We start from the raw sequence: 19867 nt of genomic DNA on the forward strand, positions 1-19867 counted from the left end.
GGGGTCTGCCTAACCCCAGCTTGCTTTTAAAAAAAAGCAAAAAAGAAAAACGAGAATTGCAATATGAGATCATTTTATTTAAAGACGGTAGATTATTTTGTCTTTAATTATTTGAAGACTGAAATTTGTTTAACCTCCAAGATTGGCTTAATAAAAGAAAGAGTTATCAGCCCACAATGGCTCCCCTCATTTGGTAGGGGTGATTTGCGATTGTCGCGAGTTGAGAGTTGATTACAAGTTAAAAACTCACAGGTGGAGTCTCTTGCCATAAGATCAAAGCTAAGTGTACTCTCTAGCGGGGAAGGGGGCCCTCAAAGGTTTTACCAACTGGAGGCCAGCCAATGTGCGGTAAGTGTGTGTGTGGGGGGGGGTTCCCATGGATTGTCCCCCCAATAAAAAAAAAAAAGTTATCATCTATGCAGGAGTCAATCTTCAACATAAGATTGGTAAAATCAGTTTGTGCAAGTTACCATGTGATGGGACGTTGCAAGTTCAAACCCCACTGGTGTATGGGTGATTGAATAACTGCATGATAGTATGAGAAGGCCTCTGGACTGTTTGACTTGGCTATACATCATTTGTAAAAAGGAGGAGGCCATAATTTCCACAGCTCTGTTATGAAAAAAAAAAACTATTTATAGAGAAACCCTATTTTTTTCCAAAGATATGGTTATGGATTGGCTCCTTAAGTTCGTTGTATCCAAATCTTTGTAGCTGGATTTGAATCTTTATTTTTGGTTGAAATTTCCATCAGGGGTTCAATCAGGCTTGAAAATTGAGTGGTCTTTTGAGACCAAGTCTGTATGAAATGCTGGCCTTGCCAGTCATCCTCTCTTACTCAAGTTGATGGCTAATAAGTTGTTCTTTCTCTAGATCCCTAACAACTTGGCCCATTATATATTGAAAATGTGCCTTCATTATTCTAGAAAACAAACCGTGCAGAAGATGCTCAAGGATCTGTTTTGGAATATGATGCTCTGAATTAGTGGGTCTGGTTCCTACCTTCTCATACGCAGGTGGACCCAATATGAATTTATTATAGGCCAGAGTTTGACCAAGCTGAGATCGATCAAGCGCAGAACGTTGACTAAGTTAGCCTATGTTCTTGAAATTGTCTAACCTATAAGGGAGCTAGAGGAATTGTTATCCCCATCACTAACTTATAGAAGGGTTTGATCCATTAGATTCATTATGCCAATTTGAGTCAGCCCAGTACTTAAGCCCAAACAACCTAGCACTGGGCCTGGTATGTGATTCGATCCTTGGCTTTTATCATATGGGCCTTGAGTGAATGGACGCAAATTAATTTAGGTTTGAGCTGAGAATGAAAATGGGTTAGGCAACCCAACTAAGCTTCATGGGAGAACGAAAATTGATCTTGTTCAATATCCAAACAAAGAACTAAAGGAACTATTTCATGCATTGAATAGACCAAGTAAGCCAGTCTTTTCCTGATTGAGCCAAGCTAGCACGGTTAGTTCCTTGTCAGTACAGTGACATGTCTCAAAATTATGGATCCGATTGGGGGACTGTGGTCAGGGGATCCGATTGAGTCAAGCTAGCACGGTTAGTTCCTGATTGAGCACGTTGTATGAGACTCATACATTGGAAGTTGCTCAAGCAGTGCTAAGAATAAGGTGAGTCAGACTAGCTAGCCTCAACAAGTCATGCTCAATAACTTAAAAGATCTTGTTTGACTTGCACGTGCTGAGTCCAGCCATCCCTTCTTCCTTGCTCTTCATTCTTAATTGTTGTTTTAAATTTCGGTTGACTTGACTCACCTGCCTCTGAAAGAATGGTTGCTTTTCATTCTTAATTGTTGTTTTAAATTTCGGTTGACTTGACTCACCTGCCTCTGAAAGATGGGGTTAATTGTGCTGAATATTTTCAGTAATCTTTCTACTGAATAATTCTGAATATTGAAAATGAATTCTTGTCCAAGTCAATGGTCAGAGGTGAGATAGACTCTTCACACCCAAAAATTCATACGGGATCGGGGTTCGGTTCATAATCTAACCTAAACTTAAATGGTTGGATCCATAATTAGACTTTGTAAATAACAAAGCTTGCATACAATACAAAAACAACTTGAATTTCAAGGGTATTGTAATTCAAGTTGAATTGGGGTTAGAAATAAAAGCGGAGAGAATTCAATTAAAAATCGTTTTACTGAGGGCATACTAATAGATTTTAGAAATAAAATAAATAAAACTTCAGATCCTATCCATTGGCTTTTAATTCAATTCCATTAAATTATACCCGATCCAATTTCATTGGATCTGGGATTAGACTTTGGATCGGGGGAAATCCAAATTGTCGAAAATCATATGAGATCGTGGGGATTAATCCAAATTAGTATGGATTACAACTCATTACAAGAGTTAGCAAAGAATTTGAGTAAGTGGGTCGTCCTCCTAGTGGGACCCACTTAGCAAAATAATAAGAATATATATATATATTTCGAATGATCCTTGATGACAGGTGGAGAATTAAAAAAGAAAAGAAAGAAAGAGTTATATTACTAAGTGGAGCGAGTTCACATTATTTTTGAGATGAAGACCTAATAAATAGTGAAAAACGGGAGGGTGTTGTGTGTTCTCCCCCGAAGACAAATTCGCGTGTTCCGGTATGTATGGAGGAATATCTTGGGACCCGCGATAATTCATATGCCAATGTTACCCATAACAATTTTATAATAAAATAATATATAAAAAAGGCAGATATGTGTTTGACGGAAATGTCTTCCCATAAAATAGATATCCGTTTGACAGAAATATCCTCCCGTAAATAGCTTTGCACATTTTCGTGACTCTTATCATTGCCTGAGTCGAAGCCCATCATCTTCTTCAAGGGGACAGTGCCTGAGCTAAAGTTTGTGAAGCATATTCTCAAGAGTGCACCATTACTAGAGTCTCTAAGAATCAGCCTCAGTCTGAGCAAAATGGTGCAGTGGACTGTCATTACTAATGAGCTCGTTTCCTTGGAGAAGATGTATCCTCAGTTGCACATAGAATCGCTTTGCAACAGAAAATAAACTCGATGATGAACGTTTTGGATCACCCTTTGACAACACACCATCTACTGTAATAGGAGCTCCCTTTGATGATGCACCATTTGCCGTCGTCTGCTCTCGTCGGAGCACCCTTTGTCATCGTCTGCTACTGTCGGAGCACCCTTTGTCGTCATTTATTGCCACCGAAGCACCCCTTTATCGTCTCTCGCTCGTGAAAAATAGTTAAACTACCAGAAGAATCGGCATTCTGTCTATTGTTCATCATGATACCAGGGTGCAAGCGTCAAACTTAGTAGACAGAGAATAACAATTTACAAAAGAGATAATAGTGACAGTGTCGAACTGAGTAGACAGAAAGCAACGATTTATAATAGAGATCATATCAGAGAGTAGCGATTTACAGTATGAATCAGATCAGAGAGTAGCGATTTATAGTAGAAATCAGATCATAGAGTAGCAATTTACAGTAGAAATCAAATAAGAGATTAGCGATTTATAGTAGAAATCATATCAGAAAGTAGCAATTTATAGTAGAAATCAGATCAGAGAGTAGCAATTTACAGTGAAAAATAGATCATAGAGTAGCGATTTACAGTAGGAATCAGATAAGAGAGTAACGATTTATAATAAAAATCAGATTAAAGAGTAATGATTTATAGTAGAAATCTGATCATACAATAGCGATTTACAGTAAAAATCAGATCAGAGAGTAACTATTTACAATAAAAATCAGATTAGAGAGTAATGATTTATAGTAGAAATCTGATCAGACAATAGCGATTTACAGTAAAAATCAGATCAAAGAGTAGCGATTTACAGTAAAAATCAAATAAGAGAGTAGCAATTTACAATAAAAATCAAATCAAAGAGTAGTGATTTATAGTAGAAATCATATCAAAGAGTAGCAATTTACAGTAGAAATCATATCAGATAGTAGCAATTTACAGTAGAAATCATATCAGAGAGTAGCGATTTATAGTAGAGATCATATCAGAGAGTAGTGATTTCCAGTTGGACTTTGGCCCATTTCTTAATGAACTCGGGTTTGAAGAGCAGCTTATGATCCAGCCTATTTGCCCAATGGGCCAATGTAAAGCGGTCTGGGCCGAGCTCAACTCGGTCCAAATCTAATTAATTAGTGTAATTAATTAATTAAATAATAAATAATTAACAAATTTTCATGTACTCAACTAATTATTTTTTTATTTTTTATAAAATTAATGCAACTAATTAGGTAAATAATAATACTTACCAAGTTACTACATAATTATTTTTTTTTTAAATTTTTATATTATTAAAATTTAATAAATAACTCAAGCTTGTCGAGCTGGCTTGATAACCCGCAGGCCGACCTGGACCCGAAATACAACAGGTTAAGTTTCGACCCGATAGATAACAGGCCAAAGCATAAAACCTTGACACAAACCCAGCCCATGGTGTGGGTCGGGTCAGCTTAGCCCACCGAGGTCCTTGCCCACTGCGAGATACACCTCTGTTGGCCGCGCCCCCACCCCCAACCAAAAAACCAAAAGACAAAAAACAAAACTGGGGCGATTTTCATTACCCGTGCAATCATGGAAATGGCTTGTACAATGAATCAATAATAAAAAGGACAAGACATAAAAGGAAGATATCCAACTAATCACAGCTAATTTGCAGGTGACTGCAGTCATTCCAGCACACCTAAGCGATGTAGTCACAATGTAGATGGATAAGATTACCATCTAAATACTAAGACCCCCATTTATCTCCCTAATAATTCTAACATGAAGTAAATCATTTAAAAAACCTCTTTTCTAATTCCACAAAATTGCCCACTAATCCCTGTATTTTATGCTACCAATGTCATCAAACTCACTTCGGCCGCAAACCTAGATTCATGACATCCAACCATCGAACTAACTTGGATTCAAGAGAGAGAGAGAGAGAGAGAGAGAGAGAGAGAGAGAGAGAGAGTGTTAATAATAATGACACGAATGGGGGGGGGGGGAGTGTTTAGTAGCTTAGTAAAATATTAAAAGAGGACCGATGCACATGCCGTTGAACCTAGAATTAATGCATCGATTTGATATTAACTCGTTTACCCCCTGATACGTAGGAGAAATTATCTTTGGCATCAACAAAGCCATATGAAGGATTATTATTTTATGTATTTTAGATACCCTATAGGTCTGATGACCCTATCCATAATGGGGTGATAGAACTCATACCAGAATAACCCTACCAGGTCATTTCGAATGCATCCTCTACTGTAGTAGTGGGGTTCAATCCTAAGATCTTAAGGATAACCCGACCTCCAAACCTCCTGAGTGACGGGGGGGGGGGGTCCCTTGGACTCTTTGGTTCATAATAAATCTGTGTCACTCATGGCTGTACCATCACCATTTACCACGACTAGCATAAGTTCTGAAGAGGTTCGATGACATAATCATTCTTTATAGGATATTCGAATGCCACTCGGGCAACCAATACATTCTGCACTAAAGAAATATGTACCCCAACCCCATTCAGTATTCTGAAGCATGGTCCAACCGTGTGGTCAAGGAACTATCATTAAGTTTTATTCATATGCATGCATAATTCTGCTCTCGGCATGTATGACCTTTCACGGGCACTTCACCTCCTTTGAGTGGACAATGAACTCCGACACTCTAACACTTACGAGTCTAGTTGTACAACATTATTTCACATGAGCATGCATGTACCACGATCACATCAGATCGACTGCTCAGCGTATATAACCGTAATGGGCACTTGGCCTAGTCAAGGCACAATAAATACTCTGATGCACCGACCCTTACGAGTAGGGTGCCCTTACAAACAAAGGTAGAACGAGCCATTTTGGCAGCGTTTCAACAATAGGGTCATCATCGTGCCATTTAAACTAGTTCAGACAAGTATTTTACCAAACATTTCGCCAGCACTTTCTCTATTTAATGGAGGAAGCATGACAACCCTTTCTACTTATAGAAAGTACTTGTCAGAAATTGGGCCACACCTCCTCTCATTGACGGAGTATGTGCTACACTCTTTTTAAGCTTTGTTGAGTTTTTTTTCAGAAATTTCGGCAGCACTTTTTCTCTTTGACGAAAAAAGCGTTATGTTCTTTTAAGCTCAGTGAGCATCTTTTTAGAAAATTCGGCAGCACCTCCACTCTCTGATAGAAGAAATGCTATGCTTAACTTAGGAATAAATGCGCACTGTTGTGCGTACTTTGCATCTATCGGGGTTCGTTGGAACCTTAGGCCTTAGCTAGGCCATGCACAAGTGACTTAGGTTTTTACGAAAAAGCGGTTTTGCGCAAGAGTGAAGCCTTTACAATAAGGATTTACTTCGTTAATCATGATCGAGCAGTGGCATATAGAATCGCATTGGTGATACGAGTTGATCTACATTTGAACGCTTATTTATGCACAACTATATATAATATAAGAAAAAGATGTGAGATATAGTGCGACAGCGTAAATGAAAACATATGTAATGTTCGACAAAGAAAATTAAACTAAATAACTTGTAGAAAGCAAATACATATATATTTGTAGAAAGTAGTAGTCTTGGCATCGTTCGACACGATGACAGGTACTCTCTGGTCTGATCTCTACTATAAATTGCTACTCTTTGATCTGATCTCTACTATAAATCGCTAGTCTCTAATATAATTTCTACTATAAATTGCTACTATCTGATTTGTTTTCTACTGTAAATCGCTACTCTCTGATCTGATTTTTATTGTAAATCGCTACTCTCTGATATGATTTCTATTGTAAATCATTACTCTCTGATATGATTTTCACTATAAATCGCTACTCTCTAATCTGATTTCTACTGTAAATCGCTACTCTCTGATCTAATTTTTACTGTAAATCGCTACTCTCTAATCTGATTTATACTGTAAATCGCTGCTCTCTGATCTGATTTCTACTGTAAATTGCTACTCTCTGATCTGATCTCTACTGTAAATTGCTACTCTCTGATCTGATCTCTGTTGTAAATTCATACTCTTTGTCTACTCAGTTCGATGCTACCACCATTATCTATTCTGTAAATCGTTATTCTTTGTCTACTCAGTTCGATGCTTGCACCTTGGTATCATGATGAACAATGGACAAAATGTCGATTTCTTTGTAAGTTCAACTATTTCTCACGAGCAGATGACGACAAAGAGTTTTTCGACGACAATAGACGACAATAAAGGATACTCCAACGACAACAGATGATGACAAATGATACTCTAATGACAGCAGACGATGACAAAGGGTGCTTAAACGATAACAAACGATGACAAAGAGTGTGTCGTCAAAGGAAACTCCTATTACAGTAGATGATGCGTTATCAAAGGGTGATCCAGAACGTTTAGAGCAAAATATTGCGAGGATCTCCTGTTATAGCAGAGAAGTTTACTGCTTACAGCAAAAACAAAACATTTGGACTTTAAAGAGTTAAGATCATCCTCTTTTTTTTGGATGAAGGACATTTTTGTCCTTTTCTAAAATCATCGTTTCATGGCGGGAATGGCAAGAAAGGGTACTTAAGTCTTTGTAACCGCACCAGACTTCGATGCTAACTGATGCCAACACACATGAAGATACAAGCCCCACGTGCTTACATATGTGACACTCATTCGGACCCCCAAAGATGCACCTGCGTGTTCGAGGGGGGAACATATAACCTGCTTCGGTGAAAAACATATGAGCATGGTCAATCTAACTTAAAAGGAAAGAAAGCAAGATTTTCAAAAGTTACATAATAGAAGAATAGAATGGGGGTGTCGACCTCCCTATCTCCATCTCTTTATGCAAATAAATTAGCATAATATAATTTGGTTTTAGATAAAGTTAACTATAAGAAATAAAAGAAATGAAATAATAAAGAGGAAGAGAGATAAGAATCTCTCACACTTTTTTTAGAGCAAATTAGAAAGAATGGGTTGGACGGTTTTGAAGAAAAAAAATTAAAGGCACTCTATTAAGGAATGAGTTTGAATGGTAAAGAGGGTTACTGTTTTCTTCATCATCCTTCCATACGTGATCTCTCTCTCTTTAAATATATATCACACATGAACCTTCTCACATGGAAATGACCATGTAGCACACAAGTGTGTGCATGGGAAATCGGTGCATTCACATGGCTGTGTGGTGGAGCGACAAAAATATCCCAGAGTATGCTTGTGAAAAATCATTGCACATAAGAGTGCACCTATAAATTTTTGAATGTCATAGGTGCGTATGCAAACTTGCTATGTATGTGAATCTGTAATTGTATTAGTGAATGTCATATAGGCACATAAGCAAATATACTATGAAAGTGAATATGCAATTGCATTAGTGAATATCATATAGATGCATATGCAAATCTGCTATGTATGTGAATCTACAATTGCACATAAAAGTGCGCCTATAAATTTGTGAATGTCATATAAGCGAGTATGCAAACTTGCTATGTATTTGAATTTGCAATTGCATTCGTGAATATCATATAGGTGCGTATGCAAATCCGTTATGAATGTAAATCTGCAATTGCATTCATAAATATCATATAGGTGCGTATGCAAATCTGCAATTGCATATAAGAGTGCACCTGTAAACTCATGAATGTCATAGAGGTGCGTATGCAAATATGCTACGCATGCGAATATGCAATTGCATACTAGTATGCACTTATGAGTTCGTGGATGAATTAAAAAATTATATACAGGTGAACATGTGAATCCAAAGCTGGCAACACACAAGCGTGTGCATATGAACTCATGAAAGAAATGTGCAATAATATGTGAATATACAAATGCATACACGCGTGCTTGTGAATTCATGTGTTATAAAGGAGTATCCAAATATGCGTAGGTAAGTAAATGTGATCCTTGTGTGCGGTACTTCATAGCAAATATAGATTAAATGACTACTGTGCATGACCCAATTAGGGTTCAAAGTGCGAACAATACAAGGTTAAGTGTTGTGCAAAGCATACCAATCACGCGGTTCTGCATAACCACATGTAAGGAAAGATGGTTGTGGGCAAACAAACTTTCGTGATGGGGCACAATTGATTAGTAAAGTGAACATTTGTGCAATACCCTGGAGTGGGGGTGTGAGGTTGCTGGGGAGAAGCAAGGGATACAATATGCATATCTCGAGGTTTAGCTTATGTACGAGCCTCTGATTTTCAGAGAAAACCTTATTGTTGCTTTATGTATATTAGTTCAAGGTCTGGATTGCCCGAATGCAGGTTGAGTTCTTTTTAACCCTCGAGATGCTTTAGATTATACTAAGAATCAAATTAATAATTACACACATAACCTAAGATACAAGGTGCTGAGTATATGTTATCGGATTACCCTAAGTTGAGGGATTCTAGGTATACCTAAAAGACAATATATGTTACCGATTTTTTAGAGTTCTGGATGCACTTGAAAGATGATGTATGTTACCAGACCCATGGTTTACTTTAGAGAAGGTAGATGGTACAGACTTCGTAAAACATTTCTATTTTCGTGAAAGCAAGACGTCTCACCGGATCTTCAGTCCTCAGAATTAAGGGGCAGGACTACCAATGTGTCATAGGTGGTAGATCTATGTCTTCTGCAAAAGTTTTCAGGATGCATCATATATATATATATATATATATATATATATATACAATTGAAGAGTACTTTCTGAGTTGTGGGTTGTCCTCTTTGGGTATCTGTACGGCTAGTCACATGGGGCATTAATAACAAACCCCTGTGTGGTTTCAGTCCGCTATGATGTCAAAGCTTGTGCGTAACCACAAAGCGAGTTAAAAAGAACTTAAATTTTATCTTCGTGGTTTGAGATATTTGTCAATCTACTTTGAATCATGTTGTGATTGTTTTTGAAGTGTTAATTTTAAGGATAATCATATGCCATGCAATTGTTGAATGAATAAATAATCAGAATAAATTAGGATTTTCAGATAGATATGATAGGCAGATGAGATATACTCATATGAACTCACTTGACACCATGCACAGTTTTATTGATGTGTTTTTCTACTTAGATTGGGTGTAGTCTAACCCCTCCATATTATTATTATTTTTTAAGAAGCGAATGATAGCTCTAGAGTGATTGTAGGCATTACCGTGGTTGACGTCATACAACCTAGATTTCTTGTGGATGTCCTTTTTGAACTCTGAATAATTATTTATCTCTCAAACACTTTAAAACTCGATATTTATCCTTTGGGTTGTAATAAATTTTAGAATGATGTTTCATTTCTTGTTAAGATTTTCATTGTGATTTAAAAAAAAATGATAAATTTTTGAGTAAATATTCTAGGGCATTACAAGTTGAGAGTTTCTCTTGGACTCTTTAGTAAACTGCAAGCTAGAAGATGGCTTGTATCAAAACTGGGCCATAGTAAGTAGACCCAGCTTGACTTGACTCTACCACCTCTCCAACTTGTCTACACTAGGTCAAGTCAAGTCCTAACACCAGGCCCACTATACTTTGACTTGTTTGAGTCTTTAGTAGGCTAGAGAATGAATTTTGGAAGTTTAATCATTGCCTCAAAGGAGTTTGGTTATGTGAGATGGGACCTAGGCCGCTAGGCAGGTGGTCCAGGTTCAAAAAGCCCACGAAGTTTTAAGCTCTTAGGACAGCAACCATAAATATGACAGACAGAGCCAGCACAGGTAGGTCTATCATCTTGGGGTGGTTTGTCCGTGTACAAATAAAAAAAAAAGTTCAATCCTGAGAACAATGCTCATGTAAGATGGTGAATCCATTCTGGCCATTCATTAAATGTGCCCACGTGAACTGCAAATGCCAGCATTTAGAATCAAACTATTTCACTTTCTCAAAGCTCATTGTAACGTCCCCTCTCATTAAGAAATAAAAGAACCTTATCATGCTCCAGTAATCTTATGCCTGACAATAATGAGCTATGATTTTTTTTTTGAGGATCATTTGGTATGATTTAAAGGTATTAAGGGTTAATTCATAACCGATATTAATGGAAGATTGTAAAGAAATGTTAGTTCTACTTGTTTTTTGTTTTTGCTTTTGAGAGAAGTTATACTTGGATAAAGGCCAGCAAAAATTTGAAGGTCGTTTGACAAAATAGAAAAACTGTAACGTACACGGTAACTAAAAATTGAAGATTTGGTGGGCATCTGAAAATTACTGCACAAGAAATTGTAAATTGTCCCTCACGATATTATCCTGCTGGCCTGTTGAAGACCGTCCATCTAGATGAAAGGTGCCATAGTGGCTCATGATTGGCACTACCGAGCACCCCAATCCGATTCAACCGTCAATTAGGCCCTGCTTCAAGCCACCAACGTGTACCAATTGGCAACAACCGAAAGCATATGTTGGCGGTGGAAGTGGTGGGGAGGATTCCTGGAATCTTCCTTTTCTTTCTCCACCACGATCCTTATATTCCTCTCCCCCTCTCCCCTGAAGATGGGACCTCTTTCCTTATTACTTTATAAGCCCGTTATAGCCTTGGCCCATTCATAGCCAACGAACGCATGCCTTCCTATTGTGTTTTCACCCCTACCCACCATTCATTTTTTCCGAAAAGCCGATCTCTCGCCTTCTTTCAGGCCTCTTCTTCTCGTTTCAGAATGTCTTGTGCAGTTTCTTGCAACCACACCACCAAAAGGTACACATCATTTGGCTTAAAGTTATTATTGTGAATGAGATCAATCGATTGAGGGGACTAGGAGATTCATTGTTTATGTATATTTGGTGTATAGGATATCTTTTTTATCTTATCTCTTTGATTGGTTTTGTTATAGTCCGGTGGTTGGTATTTGGTTTGGTGTTTATGAATGTACCCACGACTATTCGATCGGTTTGTCACTTTGTTGTTATAAGATATTGCTATCGAGCTTGGTGTATAATATTTTGCGGATGTTTTCATGACTCTTTTTGGTGTTTTCTAATACGAAGAATGGTATTGAATTTGGTATGCGTGCATGGACCCTCAAAGTTCTTATTCAGTGAAACCATTGGGGAATCTCAGAGAAAGTTTTGATGCTTTCCGAGCTTTGTGACGCGTTACTACAAAGCAGCAAATTTTGTTGTGATGCAAATGTACGCTTTGTTATGTTGGTGCCATAAAAACTGGGGGTGTTGGGCAATAATAACAACCAGATTGGAAAGACAGAGATGGGTATCTGTTGCGATTGCTGCAGAATAAGAGTGCTAAATCGATCAATTCATGCTTTAGGGATCGGTCTCATATTCGTCTCGACTCGTTTTCATCGAATTAGGTGAATGGTTTTCGGTTGGGTTTTAGTCTCTGATTGATTTGGTCAGCCATGTTGGCACCTCTTGTTACAATGTGGACCTTGTTTTGTCGGGAGCTGATGCAAACTGGAGTGTGTGGATGCCGTTGATCCATTGCACTATTAAAGCATAAAGCCCTCAACTCAGGTCTAGGTAGTCCGCCTGAAAGAAAAACCGTTTCGATCATTTCTCTTTCGTTCCTGGGAAGTTGTTGGACACAAGGGCCTGCCCCTGGCTTTTTGAGCCTTTTGAAAGGTCCTCATTCTGATTGCTTGGATTGTGCTCTTGTTGCAGTTTGATTACCTATACCGTTCTTTCTTTATGGGATCAATTGATCTTGTTCTGTTTTCTGGTGAAGCCGTCATTAATCATGGTTTAAATGGGTAAGTTCATTCTACAGTGATCCATTTGGACCATATGTTGTGATAACGGGGCTGCATGAATGTATGCTTTCATTTTTCGAAACAGTTTTGCCGTCCTTGATTGTCCACCAGGTTCTTTTGCAGATGAGAATCTATTTGAGATTATTTTCAATTTAGATCGGGTTCGTAAGATTATACCCTTCTAGTTTTCTTGTTGCACCATTGTTGCTACTGTGGCACTTTAAATCTATACCAAATGACCTGTGTAACATGGACATCCGGTTATCAATGTGTAACATATCACATACCTCATCTTTGAATAAGGTTGTCTATGCCCATTTCACAAGCCATGAACTTGCAAGGTTTGGATGTATTCAAACCTCTACAAGGTAATGAAACCTCAATACCTCTTGCCTCTCTTGCATAGGGCATCTATTTAACATTCTTGGATTTAAAAATAATCAAAGATTTCTTATATGGAGTGCCTTGCATGCTGCTTAGATCCTTTATGTCGTGGGTCTTGAGACCCTACTGCAGTCTCATCTTGAATCATCTTTGCTTGAATTTATTCCTTGCTTACCATTATCTCATGTTGAGCTGTGCCTATCTGTTTCACTCTTCTGAGAAATTGGTTCTAACTCATACTCTAAACACACACATGCTTAGCCTTTGAATGAGGGTCACCCTACCTTGATTTCCTCTCTCTATCTGGATATATCCTTTGCCTAACTTTGAATAAGTGGCTGTTCACTGACTCATGCGTTAAAAGTGTATTAAAAGTGACAAGAGGCTGCAAATGAGATGTTACATGCCTGAGGTACAAGGATACCTAGATTTGGATTTATGATTTGTGGTCCAGAGATTTGAGTTTGGCCATCTTTAGCCATAGGATTTATTGCAAGATTTTGAAGTGCAACTGTGTTTTGGTGTGCTTTGGGGATGATTTGAGCTCCATTATTTCACCAATTTGCCTCTTCATAAATGATGCATGCTTGTCCTGTATTACGCTATCTGCAGCTTTGTATGATACTATGCAATCTGAATGGTTTAAAGCTCCAACGAGCTTGTGCTGGATTTCTTTGCCCTACGAGTGGAGTCAACTTTTGCCAGGTTGAATTTCTTCTCCCATTTGCAGTTTACTGTTGTTCAGTTTGCTAGGATTTGTATAATGTCATAACTTGTAAATATATCTATGTAACCTATTTAAGTTGGCATTGAATTTGTTTCTGTGGAAGAATGTTCTTGTGGAGTTTTCTAATTGCAATGGTGCCTGCCTGTTGTGGATGACATACTTTGAGGGTCATTTGCAGCAGTAATCATATTACTTGTGGAGTCAAGACCAGTTCTTTACTTGAGATTGCCCTTCTCTCTCTTTTTGCTTTTTTGGTGTGTGGTTGTGTGTGCATAGTGCGTGCATGTGTGTGTGTTTTGGGGAGAGAGGGGGGTGTTCTAAAATGAACTAAACAAAGGAAATGCAATTGTGCCATCTTTTCCATTGGAAAATGTTTAGAAGTGCACAAAAGGATTGTTTGGTGTTCTCTCTTATCCTTTGACAAAAAGTGGTGAAATGATTGAGAGGCCTTTTTTTTGTGTGCGTACTTCTATACTACAACTTCAAGATTTATAAACTTTTTCTTGGTTTTGGGTTATTCTCATTTTCTGAAGACTGGTCCTTTGGCCTTGTGGAAGTCAAAAGAAAACGCAAACTGAAGGATCTCTTCCGATACCGTGTTCTGTTATTGTGACAAATTTCAATGGTGGATAAGTTGTAAAGATTGATAGAAATGTCTTATTGCAGCTTATCACAAAAATTATGAATAACTATTTTTTTTGGATAGACAAAAATTATGAAAGCTAATAGCTAGATTGCCTTCTTAATGTGGGGCTTGATTTAATGTAGTATATGCATTGATCATTTCCATCCTAAAGTACTTATGTGCATGAAGATGTAATTCTCTAGTCCGTGTGAGGCACAAGTGTGCCATTTTCACTAGTTAAAAGTCTAAATTTGATGGGAAGAAAAGGTTTCTATTGCTAAATTGAGTTGTAGGAATTTTTCTGGCCTATGAATATTTTAGGAATCTCTCTCTCTGCATGTGTGGGTGTGGGTGTGTGCGTGTTTCTTGGGATATCTCTTAGAAAAGCTTGTAGAAATTGGAAAAGAAAATTTTAAGAAAGAAATAAACTATTCATGTTCTTGCCAAAAAGACACAAGTTTTAAAGAATCCATGGATTCCAACAACTAGTTCAAGAAAAGAGCAAAAATGTGCATACACATTCATGCATGAATATGTGTGTGCTGTATGCATGTGTTTGTGGGTGTTTGTTTTGTATCATGGAGTGCACGATAGTGCTTGCAATTTGTGTTTCTGCTGTTGTACATAGATGCCTTTTCTAATTGCCTGTTCGTTATTATTGCAGTGGAAGTGTGTCCTTGTCTAGGACTGGTACTATTGAGGCTTTTCTGTTTGATATTGATGGAACTCTATGTGACTCTGACCCTCTTCATTTCGAAGCATTCCGTGACCTGCTTCAAGAGGTGTGCCCATTGCCTTATAAGATCTTCATAGTGATAATTTCATTTGGATAAGTTATAATAACATGGATATTCCACAGGTTGGTTTCCAAGATGGTGTTCCCATAGATGAAGAATTTTTTATCAAGAACATTAGTGGTAAGCATAACGAAGACATATCTGATGTCCTTTTCCCTGATTGGGATCACCATAAGGCCCTTCAATTCATGGATGATAAGGAAGAATTGTTTCGGAGGTAATAATCCTTGGATACTTTTTCTCGAAAATTTTTGGGTCATGTCTGTTTTAGTGATTTCTGGTTCTCTTACAGATTAGCAAAAGAAAAGCTTGTGCCTGTAAACGGTCTGCACAAGTTGTGTAAATGGATTGAAGATAGGGGTTTGAGGAGAGCTGCAGTGACAAATGCTCCAAAACCAAATGCTGAGCTCATGATCTCTATTCTTGGGTTGTCTGAATTTTTTGAGTTCCTTATTGTCGGAAGCGAATGTGAGCGTGCAAAGCCGTATCCCGACCCATACTTGAAAGCTTTGCAATGCCTCAATGTATCCTCTGAGAGAGCAATTGTTCTTGAGGTAGATACATAGCCAAGTTTATGTAGATAATTAGCTAAAGTTTCTCTAACTCACCAATTCAGTTTCTGATTTTATATCTACTTTCTCTTCCAAGGATTCTGCATCAGGGATAAAAGCTGGCGTAGCGGCTGCTCTTCCGGTTATTGGTATCACAACAAGGAACCCAGAGCAGCTGCTGTTGGATGCCGGTGCTTCATTTCTGATCAAGGATTTTGAGGATCCGAAGTTGTGGAGTGTATTGGAAGAACAGGAAACTATGGCTGCAGGAGCATGCAGGTGATGGACTTGTTGGATGCATAAGAATGCCAGTTACATATAGCAATTGTATACACAATAACCATGACAGGAATTCATTCAGCATTTCACTGTCATTTGCAGTTGAAAAAGTGCATTCTGATTTTGTATTTTGCAGAAATAATTGCATGGATGTTATATTACTCTCTTGAAATGCATCAGGAACTATATGAAAGCATAGTCACGGGCATAGAATTTTTCGCAAACTTGCAATGCGTAATACTGTCCAGTCTGGCCAACCTAACGGCCAAAGGCTGCACACCAACCATTTTTCATGTGCTGAATCATTTTATTAGCCCTATGCACAGCTTAGAGGAAGTTGATCAAGCCCATCTCTAAATGTGTATTCTAATTAGTCCATACCACTTCGTGCATAACCGTATCATACCAGTTATCACTTCTGAAAATGATATAGACTTACCTTAGCCTTGCGTGCCATGGAACGTATTGTGACTTCATGTGCACGCTACAACAAAACTTCTTCACTAAAGAAACAAGACCTTGCAGTCTCCAGTCCAAAGATGTTGATGATCGAACATTATAGTGAAGCTATCCAGACTCATTCGTCGGTACTTAGGAGAGAATTAGCCATAACTCATATGCACACCCATGCATCCAAACGCTATGAGTGAAAAACTCTTTCAAGTCTAGAGGTGCTTAACCAAATTTTCAAAGACAACATCCTCTGATTCGTTGACACTGCTTAACCAAACAATGCTCTATATTTGTGTCACCACACAACGATGCACTAACGACGATACCGTTACCTATCACGTGTCGTGTTATCACTGCACGTCACCGATCAATGCGACACATTTCACACGTTCCTACATTCAATGCATTTTTTTACTTAGTAGAGTTTTGTACGACACATGCTTCATTTCGAAGGCTTGGTCTGAGACATTCTTCCCCACCCAAAATACTATCGTCCTTGACAATGCCAGTGCAAGTAAGAACACAACCTTAACTGATATACCAATTTCTCTTTGCACTTATCTTTGCTCTAATTCTTTTCTTCACCCTACTCAATTTGTTCTAGATTCTATCCACTAGTGCCGTAACCTTTAACACGTCAAGTTCCATTTCTTGATGCGTCTTCAATCATTTAGGCAACGTCTTCCGCTCCATCAACATTGAGCATTTTTCGCTCGTGGGACCCCAATACAGTCTCCTACACAGTGCTTCATCTTTGCCCGCACGACAAACTTGCCATCTTCATGCTCATGGCTGTGGTGCTTTTCGATCATAACAAGAGCAATTACAAGTCCTTCGTAGTCCTCGCAGAGAAGGACAACCACCAATGCGTGTTGCAAGGACATCAACTCCCTTAAAACACCAACTTACGTTTTTACAACGATCCAAACTAGTTCTCAAGTGGGAGACGCCTACTTACGTATCACCTTAAAGTGGTCCTCCAAAGCGTCTTCCTAGGCACTCGTCCAAACAATGGACAACACGCCTCAACACTGCAACTCTCATCTAGAGCCAATGTGCTGCAACTCTCATCCGAAGCTAGCAAAACGTTCCTACAGGAACCAAACCGATGAGCCACAAACAACTTTTTTCGTACACAATCTACAAAGGAACTGCCAACTCAAGAGACCAAAATAATAAGCATTCTATTCAAGATGGACACTCCGTTAACCCACAATCTTAGAAGAAAATATAGAAGTTTAATTGAGAGTCTCCCATACTTAAAAAGTGCAAATTCATCCAGCTAAATCTAATGTGCATTCATGCGTGTACAAGGCAAATGCCACACTTTACCTGCGAGCCTAACGCATAACTAGTAAGAATTTTTATCTTATTTACATTCTCTTAGCCAATTGAACAACCTTACATTTTTGCTTACCATCGATAAGATGACCCATATCACCCTGTCAACATCTTGTTTCTGTGCTCGATCAACAACACTTCAGCTGCACAAATTTGCGTAACCAGGATAAACCATCAATGTCATCTTCAGTGTCACACTCAACAAATAACAAGGTCTTCATGATTTTTTATGCTCTGATGCGAATTTGTCATGGGCATATAATTTTTTGCATACCCGCAATGTGCCAGACTGCCCAGTCTAGCCAGCCTAACGGCTAAAGGCCTCACACCAACACTTTTTCATATGCTGAATCATTTCATTGGCCCTACGCACCACCTTGTGTGCAACTACCTAGCAGAAGTCGATTAAATGCATCTTTAAATGCATATTCTAATTGGTCCATGCCACTTCATGCATAGTTGTCTCATATCAGTTATCACTTTAAAAAATGACATAAACTTGGCTTAGTCTTGCATGTCATAAAGCGCATTGCGACTCCATGTATAAGCTACAACAAAACCTTACCACTAAAAGATTATGACCTTGTGACCCCAAATTCGAAGACCAGTTGATGATTGAACACCATAGCAAAGAGTACCATCCATACTCATTTGCCAGTTTATAGGCATTCACTCGCCTAGCCCTGAGTCACCATATTCGGTTGGAATCACCTAAAGTGATCCTTGAGAGAATTAACCCTAACCCATACTTACTTTCGTGAGTCCAAACGCTACGCGTGAGAAACTCCTCCAAGTCGAAAGGTGATTAACAAAATCTTGAAAGACAACATCCTCTCCGCTGACATTGCTTAATCAAACAATGCTTTATGTATGTGCCGCCACACAACGATGCATTAATGATGATATCATTGCTTATCGCGTGTTGTGCTATCACCGCACGTCACCAATCAAGCCAACACATACCATACGTTCTTACACTCGATACATTTTTTCACTTAGTAGAGCTTTGCACTTCCCATGCTTCATTCTAAAGGCTCGGTCTGAGACACATATAATGAAATGCTATTTTTCTTTTGGAGTCTTGACCATATAATCACATGTAATTAATTCTTGGGGACGATGAATGATCCGGTGACCAAGAACCCCAAGTTTTTTTGTGTAGAACTGTGGTTGTTTTTCTTTTGGGAGAGGGATCTTTGATCGCTGTGTAAATGGGCAGGCTCTGTTGAAATGCATCTGCACATGAAACCACCTTTCACCTTTGTTTCAAAATTGGATAATTATGAATCTGTATGCACTCACATTATTGTATGTCTACCGCATGGAACAATAGATTATTATACGCCTTCCGTTTCAAGATTGTCCACCATGGCGTATCTTTTTGTTTTTTTTGGATAACGAAAGAACTCTCACTGAGAACCAGTTTACTTAATGGGGCCCACCTCCCTGCAAGGTAAAACTCTGGGTTGAAGACACGACCACCCAGCCTTACCTGCCCCCACTCGTGATAAAGCAATGGCAGCCCCCATGCTCCAGTAGGATTCTGTCCTAGTCCTTAGGCGATACAAGCTAGCTTATACCGAAGATGGGTGCCTCAGTCCGTCTTAGCTTAAGTTGTTACCCTCCAGCCACCAGCTTGCCTTCAAGTGTTATAAGTCTTTCGAGGATTTTCCATTCATCACAAGCCCATCGTCGTCCTTTTGCTGCCACAGGCACATCAACGGTGACTGAAGGTTTGTGCTGTTGCTTCACACTGCTCTCACCTCATTCAAGCAATGGGCAAAAGGTTCTCACTGTTGCTTCACCGCATCCTCAAGCCTTGCACCACTTTTGCTTCACTGCGTCCTCAAGCCTTGCATGGTGCTCTCATACACACATCATTTTAATTGATTGACCATTAAGCTCTTAACTGATGTGTTTCATATGATTAGCATTGCTTCCCCCAAAGGGGTTTGGCATAGTGGGATGAGAGCTAGGCTGCTAGGCAGGTGGTCTAGGTTCAAATCTCATGGGTGTCACCCCTTGTGCAAGCCGAAGCCTGACAACTTTGTGGGGGTAAGTCCAAA

General features: G+C 38.8%; 1 protein-coding gene across 1 annotated transcript; it reads left to right on the top strand.

Annotated features, from left to right (window-relative positions):
- Positions 1-11351: 11351 nt before the first annotated feature.
- On the top strand, positions 11352-16203 carry LOC149822024 (Haloacid dehalogenase-like hydrolase (HAD) superfamily protein). The gene is made up of 5 exons (XM_089980017.1): positions 11352-11632; positions 15045-15162; positions 15240-15394; positions 15470-15731; positions 15826-16203. Exons 1-5 carry the CDS (start codon positions 11499-11501, stop codon positions 16009-16011), a joined length of 855 nt encoding a protein of 284 aa, XP_089836143.1. The 5' UTR covers positions 11352-11498; the 3' UTR covers positions 16012-16203.
- The last annotated feature ends 3664 nt before the right edge of the window (positions 16204-19867 follow it).

Source organism: Nuphar pumila, chromosome 11 (assembly GCF_984573655.1).
Source record: "Nuphar pumila chromosome 11, dmNupPumi1.hap1.1, whole genome shotgun sequence".
In the NCBI taxonomy this organism is placed as follows: Eukaryota; Viridiplantae; Streptophyta; class Magnoliopsida; order Nymphaeales; family Nymphaeaceae; genus Nuphar; species Nuphar pumila.